The 8,774-nt window shown below is 44.3% G+C and overlaps 1 protein-coding gene across 9 annotated transcripts in view; it reads left to right on the forward strand.

Moving 5' to 3' along the window:
• Positions 1–8,195, forward strand: part of magi3a (membrane associated guanylate kinase, WW and PDZ domain containing 3a) — a 140,305-nt gene extending 132,110 nt beyond the window's left edge. For 2 of the 9 annotated variants that reach the window (XM_086213251.1, XM_086213250.1), the window contains exons 18-21: positions 2,360–2,411; positions 2,541–2,696; positions 2,817–2,955; positions 4,386–8,195. In XM_086213251.1, the coding sequence (XP_086069377.1) occupies positions 2,360–2,411; positions 2,541–2,696; positions 2,817–2,955; positions 4,386–5,377 (1,339 nt within the window). In that variant the 3' untranslated portion in view covers positions 5,378–8,195. Of the gene's footprint in view, positions 1–2,359; positions 2,412–2,540; positions 2,697–2,816; positions 2,956–3,221; positions 4,365–4,385 lie in introns of those variants that run through there. The other 7 variants (XM_086213253.1, XM_086213252.1, XM_086213256.1 and 4 more) reach the window with 6 other exon arrangements.
• The last annotated feature ends 579 nt before the right edge of the window (positions 8,196–8,774 follow it).

Below are 8,774 nucleotides of genomic sequence, written 5' to 3' on the forward strand. Positions count from 1 at the left end.
GCTGCCTATCAGCATGTGTTCCCCCTCCACTCGTTTAGCTGCGTCCATCCCTCAGCAGCAGCAGCAGCAGCAGCAGCAGCAGCTGCCACCTCCCTCCCCTCTGTCTAATCTCTAACTCATGTGCTGCGTCGCCCAAGCTTGATACGAGCGGAGGCTGTCAGTATGGAAACTCTTCTCCATGCCACAGCTGCTTTCGAAGGCCTAGGCTCTTTAGATAGTGTGGCAGAACAGCTAAGGTTCTACAAAGGCATTGTAATGAGCTCTGCGAAGCCTCAAAGTAAGAGCTGGTTATCTGTCACTAAACTGTAAAAGCAACGCAGCTCTTTGAAGGGTTTACATTGGTCTGTGTGCTTGTATAATCAAAGCAACAGAAAGAGGCTCACAATGCTGTAACGAAGCATAGTGGACTCAACAGAGAGAGCTGGACTCATTGTCTCGTCCCCACTGTGTCTGCTGCAGATGCAGTGTCTGTACTACTTCTACGTGGTGTTGGTGATAACATCACTCATACATGCTGGTGGAAACATACACAGAGCACCTGGGAGGACTGCTTCCATTTGTATGCTTGAGTTGCCCCACTGCAGCAGATTGTCCGTGTGGAGGCTGGTCACACAGGTTCTTAGCACCTTGCAAGCTTTTTTACAAGTGTATTATACAATATTTAAACAAAAGAGCACACCCCTCCACCAAGGATGCAAAATGTTAACACAACATCATTCAAATCTGTACGTTATTCTTCTCAACTGCCAAAAACAGGTGTTCCAGATCACCAGTTTAGAACATGATCAGAGCCATACTGCGTCCAAGAGCATGAAACGTACTCCTTCAAGTAAAATACATCATTCCAGTGAATTTCATTAAAGTACTTCCAAGTATTCAGATTCATTCAGATTCAGATGACTTTATTTATCCCCGAGGGGCAATTAAGATCACAACTCAAAGCCTAATACAACTATCACAAGCCGACACAATTATTACAGATTGAAAGTAATAATGGTACACTTCAGAAATTTAAGAACAGCACATATACATTTGTTGTGTATGTACGCTAAACTTGAGCAGTCCGTTGACCCAATGGAGGCAAGTGAGAGTGAGGCGTCGCAGCAGGGCCGCGCCACTAAGCCCAGGCGGGGCAGGCTGCAGCCAACAGGCGCTGCCACCCCAAGGGAGGTGGAGAGGGCAGAGGCGGGGGTCAGGAACACACGGGGGAGGGGGGGGGATAGTACGTGCCATTTGCATCACCAAGGCAGAAGGAGTTCTCCTGGAGGATAAACAGTGGGGCAGATGACCTTCAGTAGCCGATAAGAAAGCTGTGTTTGGGTTTGGGCAGAGGAGCACACATTCCAATCTGTCTTCTCTTTCAGTCCAATCCAAATTGTAAGTTAAACATTTTCTGGTCTTCAACATCCCTCTCCTCTTCGCGAAGCGGCCAACTGCTCCGGGATGGTTTCCATCCTGCGTTTCAGTTCAAAAGTCTGTTGTTTCAGTTCAAGAGTCTGTTGTTGCCCCGCTTTGCCAGCCTCAATAATTGCGTTGTAAATGACGGTCAGTTGTGGAGAGCCAGATCTGGTGGCAGCCGTCGTCTTGCCAATTTTGCGATATGTGAGGGCACCTCCAAATCCGAGGAGGAGAAGCCCCACAACCATGAACCCAAATAAGTAGAGGTCCTCGATGTCCTCCACGGAGAGAGGTGTCAAGCACGTGGTACGCCATCTCCCCCAGGAATCGAGAACGTAGCCCGCAGGGTCGGTTCCATACGGACAGGCAGGTTCCTCCGATCCTGATTTCCTTGTCGAAAATATAGTGTCAATAGCGTTGAGAGACCAGCTGATCAATTCCATTAGTTTTTAGGTAGAGAGCTCACAGCTGCGTTGGATAGGAGTTGAGACAAAGAATGATAGTCAGACAGAATTGTATGATAGAATATAGAATATAATCACGATTATTTTTGCAAACCAAACACTCTATGTCAAACATTTCATCGTGGACTTGAGAAATATCATCAAAATCTCTACAATATGTCCAAAAGTCCTGTTAATAGCCATGTTCCGCTAAAGGTAAAGAGCAATCTTCAGGATTTACAATTTGATCCAGATCGCCTCCATCATTCCACCAGATTCCATCACAATCGGCTCACTAGTTTTTTGAGCTATCCAGCTGATGAACAGATCCGTGTCAGTTCTTATATCTAATCAGTTGTTCCTAAAACAGGTTCTGACACTCCACCAAATATCATCAAAATCCATCCTCAGCTTTTTGTGTTATCCTGGCAACAGGTGGAGTTAAACAGGAATAAATCATTTCATACTTGGACTAAGTTGGTCATATCATATTATGTGTTTGGTCTTGTCTGGCACAGAAATGGTGAACCAAGAGAGATGGGAACACTCATCACATCAGGCCCTAAGCAGGTGAGACTGTAGCCAGCAGTGTTCACAGTGTTTCTTGTCTTTGGTTATGGTTGTAACTATTACTCAGTCTGCTCGCACACATACTCTCAAGGGTTGTCGTACCTCATATCCAGTCTCTTATGTGCTCAGTTGTGTGTCTGTGAACAGGGATGCTTTGTGGTGGAGCTGGAGCGCAGCCAGAGAGGATTCGGCTTCAGTCTGAGGGGAGGTAAAGAGTATAACATGGGCTTGTTCATTCTGCGTCTGGCTGAGGACGGACCTGCTCTTAAAGACGGCAGGATACACGTGAGTTATGACACTTTCTGTCAATTCACTAGCCTGTATTTCCATCCTACGCAGACGGTCTTTTAAATATATGTACCCATACTGTTAAAAACCTGGGAGTGACCTATATATGCATCACAGGTTGGAGATCAGATTGTGGAGATCAACGGCGAGGCCACCCAGGGCATCACGCACACTCGAGCGATTGAGCTGATCCAAGCAGGAGGCAGCAAAGTTCACCTGCTGATGCGACCTGGCCAGGGTTTAGTCCCTGATCACTGTGAGTGACTGCTGGCAGCCATGAGCCAAGAGTTGCCATTGCACATAGAGCTACAGCATATTACCCATACATATGTAAAATCTTTTGTATGGATATGCTTGATATCAGGGTGCTGAGTTTCTTTACCCGCATGCATGTGTTGCAAGCTTCTCTCTTGACTTTTCTCTCCTCTCATTTCTTTCTCTCTGGCTCTTTATCTGAGTTGCTTTCTCTGTTTTCCTGCATCGGCACGGCTGTCTATTTCTATTTATCTCTTCCTCCTATAGGTCTGAACTCTTCTTCCACCCTGTGCTTCTACATGAAACCAGAGCATCACTAAAGGCCTCACTGCTTTTCTTGGTCTGTCCCTAATAACGTTGGTAAAGTCATTTTTGCCTTTAAACCATCCAAGAAAGTGATACATCTCCCAGATTTAAGTGTCGCTCTCTGTCCCTTCCGCTCACCTCATGATCAATCTGAAATAGATCTGTCACTTGTGTAATTCAGTAATGAGAGTTACTTTCCCCTTGAGGGCTAAACCAAAGCAGTGAGTCCTAGAAGAAAAAAAACAACAACAAAAAAGACCTCCAGGAGTGCCGGGAGGCTTCAGAGCCCCACAAGTTTTGTTTTTAAGTGTTTCACAAAACGTAACTTCTGAAATACACCAGATCAGTCCACAGCGTGTAACGTCAGAAGGGCAGAATGGGATTTTAAAGTTGCTACACCGGCTCTGTTTGTCCTGAATACAGAATCGCGCCGAGGGAAGAAAAAATTAGACCAGTTTGGAGGATGGAGATCCATGCACTTGTCTTGTGCAAAAACATGGTCAGTGTAGCTGCTCCATTCGACTCCAATGATTAGCGACTTCCAACAACCAATGCTACGTCTACGTTACACATTGCAGACGGACCCGGTGTATTCGGGCCCTCAGATGCCACTGAACACACACCTCATCCCGAAGATGGAGATCCGGAGAAACAAACTTTAATTAAATATTGATCGATGATTGACAAGGATCTGTGTGCATCCACTGGCATCAACTTTTGAGTCGACAAAGTAAATTAGAAGAATTTCTAGGAGTTGTTGCTCCTAGAAATCCATGAGCTCATTTCAGCACCACTAAGTCCATCACTCTTCTGTCTCTGGTTTTCTGCTGCATATCTGCTCTCAGTCACAGCTGTGCAATTCTTATCAATTCACTGGAAGTAATAAAAAACATCACTATAATATGAACACTAGCAGCTTTTGCATTGATGGCCATGTCATTGACTTAAACTGCAGAACATATTTCAAATCAAGCAGTTATTTAGAGAGATATTATACAGGATTAATACTGAAAGGCAGCAAAGTCAAGGATATTATGCTTTTGTTGCAGAATTTTATTTTCATTTATTCTGTTGCCTGGAGAACCTTTTTTGTTCTACTAAATGTTCTTGCTGCTTGTTTCTCAGGTTCTAAGGACAAAGTAACCATTCCAACCTCAAGCTTTCCCAGACTTTCTGCATCTGATGGGCAGTCATCTCCAGTCTCGCCACCCTCTGTCTCCCTCTCTACCTCAGAAGTGTCCCCTTCCTCACCCTCAATAACTACCCCTGATGAGTTCTCTAGGGTGGACCCCAGGGCAGCTGGATCCCCTGGCGCTGGGCAGGAGCACGCACGGCAGGCTACTAGATCAAGAGGACAGCCACTCTCCCATCACAACCATAAGCGCACCACCAGTCCCAGCACCCAGACCAGAAAGACAAGCAGGGGTGACTCCAAGGAAGCTAGTCCCAAGAGAAGCAACGAGGGCTGGACAGATCCTGGGGAGCGCTCCCATAGCCCCAGAAAAACAGGGCAAAGTGGGTCCTTGGAGGATATGAGCAGGGATAGAAAGGGGCACAGAGATCGCCACTCTTCTAGCCCCAAGAAGACCTCCAAGATGGAACATAACCAAGCTGTGAAGAACCTGGAGGAGCCCCATAGTCCCAGGCGTCCAGCTGGCCAGCAGACCAGTGTTGCATCAGGAGAGGGGAAAGACCGGAGGTACAAGGACCTAGATGCAGCATGCAGACAGGAGAAGGGAGCTACGGAGAGTGGAGAGAAAAGCTGGGGGAGCAGTGATCACCACAAGAAGGGCAAGAGGGTTGATCAAGAGGCAGCGGCACAAAAATCCCACTCCCAAATGCACAGGGAGAGGGTAGGGTCGGACGCCGATAGTGGCACACTCAGCCGGAGTAGTGAAAAAGAAAAGGGAGATAAGGAATACCGGGAGAACAAGTACCATGGGCCCACTGAAGATACGAATAGAAAGGACCCCAGAGGTTCCACCAGCAGCGTGCAGGACCCCAGTTGCAATGGGACCTCTACCAGCAAGAAGGCTCAAATTACCCCTGGCCCATGGAAAGTTCCCAGTTCTACCAAAATCCAGTCCCAAGTGGACGCAGCATATGAAGGTATCTGATATCCTCTGAGAACTCACCGTGAATATTAATTGAAAGCTGAGCCTGTGAAAGATGGACCACGAGACTGGAAGGAGTTGTCAGAGCAGAACATTGTGTAACCAGCAACATAGCCTCTCATTGACTTCTTTTTATGTTAGTTTTTCTTTTCACCCAGTTTGCCTCGGTCAGTTTGCATCAAGTAGCTGATGTCTCATCTGACATGCGTACTTGTACTTTCATGAGTAAGATGATGAGAGGACTTGTGTATGTGTAACAGAAGCTAATCTGACATTTACTTTGTGCCAATCACAAACTCCGGGTTATGATAAAGCTGCGCCGTGTTGCATTCACTGTGAGACTGTTCATGGGAGCATTAGATGAGCTAGTCTCCCGGTATCCACCTCTACGAAGGATCTTGGTTTTTATTTGTGTCACCTTGAAGGTTTTTGAAGGCATATCCACTCACTCCTCTCATCACTTATGGATGTTTAAAAGGTGAGTTTCTCTCAAATCAGCTGAACAAAGGAGTTTCTTGTACTTCATGACTTTTGTGAAAGACCTCTTGGATTTATGAGCTGTGTGTGTGTGTGTGTGTGTGTGTGTGTATGAAGACTTTGATCCCCTATCTGAGGACGGATCACCTACCGTTGAGCTTTCCGAGCGTCCATAAAAAAGACCAGACACTTGTGGTTCTAATATTTGTTACATGTGTGTTAATAATAAAGAATAATGTAATTTATTGAAGATTATATGTAAACTACTAGTAAACATATCCATGCTGAGTCATTTCACTCATGATGTGGACTTATAGATAGGAATAGAATGTGTCGATGGTGTCACGGTATAAATGTAGGAAGCACTCAGACAGCGCATTCCTCCGCCAAGGCGCACCTTCGACCCCATGCACTTCTGTGGCCGGACACCTGAGCACTGTGGGGCTGTTCTGTAGAGCAAAACAGAGCTGAGACCCAGTCATATTTGGACTTTGCATAAAGGAGCAATAAAAAAAAAAAGCACTAATATGTGCACTGTGACGCACACATCACTTCCTGTGTCCACCAGAGGGTGCTAGACAACTTATTAGTAGATCTTCATGTATGTCACATGAAGACGTCAGAGTATAGTTGTGATGCCAAACAAGCGTTTGTTACATCAGGTTTCAGTTCCTTGAGTCTGCTTTTCATGTGCTGTCATTTTGTGTTTGCCGCTATGTGGAACAACGTCAACATATAACACCCTGGTGTTGTTTTGTTCAGGCACTGTCGCTGCATCCTCACCTTGGAGCCACCTGCCACGATTATGATGGCTGTAACCACTAGGTGACGCTGTGACTGTGTCTTAAACATAAAAAAAAACAAACCATTTGGGTTAAAATCGGCTGTTTTCACAGTGGTACCACCTTTAAATGAAAACCCAGTCTAAACAATAACCAGTCAGCATGTTCTTCAAGACTTTTGGACCAAATTTGAGATGATCTGGTCGACCCACCAGGTGGAGCTTTGACTAATCCACCCTAAAGCTCAACGGGCTCTTCTTTGGCCTGTGGTACAACCCTCTTCCAAAGTCAGGCTCATAATTTGGCATTCGTTTGCTGACAGACAGAAAACCCTCTTGGCGGAGGTAATAAGGCTTTTAATGAGGTGATGCTAAGACCTCACTGCTGTTTCTCGAGTGCTAACACGCGTCCAACACATCAGTCAACACTCGAGGACACTCTATACATTCTATTTCTATGGCTTCATGGTCTGTTAGCAGTCATGCCTGATTGATGATGTTGTCTTCTGTTTGCAGCTCTGTACTTTAGGTCCTCTGGCTATGTGCATACAAAATGACTGGTAGGCCTATATATTTTAGATATCGCTGTCGCATCGACTTAATATACAGAAGCATTATTTAACAAAGTGAATATATTGACACATAATTTAGAAGAGAATTAACAGAACGTGATTGTGAGACGCAGTGAGATCTCTGCCCTCTATTACTTATTAAAACTTAAAGAGATGCTCGTATTTTTGTCATCATAAATGTAGGCACAAAAACATGTTCCTCGTTATAATCTATTTTTGATCTCACTTTTATATTTAGCCCATGTCCCTAAAAAATAAAGAATAGATTCTATTTTTTACTTTATCGGTCATAAAATACATTGTATCTTGTCACTTTTCTGATGTAAGTAAAGATAAACGGTTCGTTTTGCATGCGATTTCGCGAAGTCTGCAGCTCTTTGGTGGTTTCACGCAGTGCATAGAGTGGACCTGAAGTCTGGTTTGAAATTCCACCATCGAGTTTTCAAGTTTAGTGAAAAAAGGAACCCAGATGGAAAGGATGAGCTGGGGTCCGGCTCTGAAGACAAAATTTAGTGCCCTTTTAATGTTGCTTCTGTGGAGTACAGAGACATCTAGTGGTTGATACACTGTTCTTCACCTCGCTTGAGGCGAAACCCCTCGCCAGACTGCCTGTTAGAGGATGTACAGAAATACCACATACATCTCCTGGTCTGTGAGAATTACTAATTTATTGTCCACTGTATTGTTGATATGAAGGATTACTGTATTATTGACTATTCATTCCGTTACCATGTATGATACTGTGGCCTTGCATTGCTCCAACACATCAGAGAAAGTCTTTTAGTTTTGACATCACGGTAGTTGTAAATGTTTATAAATTGTACAGCACCTGTATAAAGATTTGCCTTCATGCAGAACAACAACAACAACAAAATAATACCCTCTGTAAATCGTTCCATTATTTTTTTAAGGGAGATGAGAGGAAGAGATATATAAAATGGGTGAAAAGAACTAATCTGGTCATGGCATTCTGTTCATGCACTGATAAATAAAGGTTTACTGAATAAAGATGGTAAAAGTATCTGTTGTATTCATGTAGTGGGTGAAGAAATACTGATTCATCCTGTACTTGCATTTTGTGAAATAATCTTTTTGTACTGGCACCAAAAAAAAAAGCTGCTTGCAGGTTGTTGTCCCCTCTGTCCAGTTTTCCTCGTGATTTCCTCAAATGCAGCACAAGCGTACAATTGAACTCAAAGATAACCTGAAGACTTTAGCGGTAAAGGTCACTGTCACCTCACCTGAACACCACAGGTCTCAGTCATTCAATGTTTTTGATTACGCACATTTGTTCTTACACACAATAGGAATTTTTTTTTCACCTCTCAATTTCGTCTTACAGACAGGAAGTGAAGACTTGAGACAATCACCCAGGCTCATAAAACCTGTGTGTTAACAGAGGTACAGTAGATGTCAGGGGATAGGAGTTACTGATAGTCATCAGGTTTTACTTCCTGTCTGTAAGACTAAATTTAAGGTTTAAAAAAAACCAAAAACAACTAAAATGGGTCAGAACAAAAGTGGATAAGAACATGAATGAGGCCCGATTTCTTAGGAAAGCCTTGAATGA

This window comes from Aulostomus chinensis, chromosome 9 (assembly GCF_037954235.1).
Source record: "Aulostomus chinensis isolate RoL2024-O1b breed Wild chromosome 9, RoL_Achi_v1.0, whole genome shotgun sequence".
NCBI classification, from domain to species: Eukaryota; Metazoa; Chordata; class Actinopteri; order Syngnathiformes; family Aulostomidae; genus Aulostomus; species Aulostomus chinensis.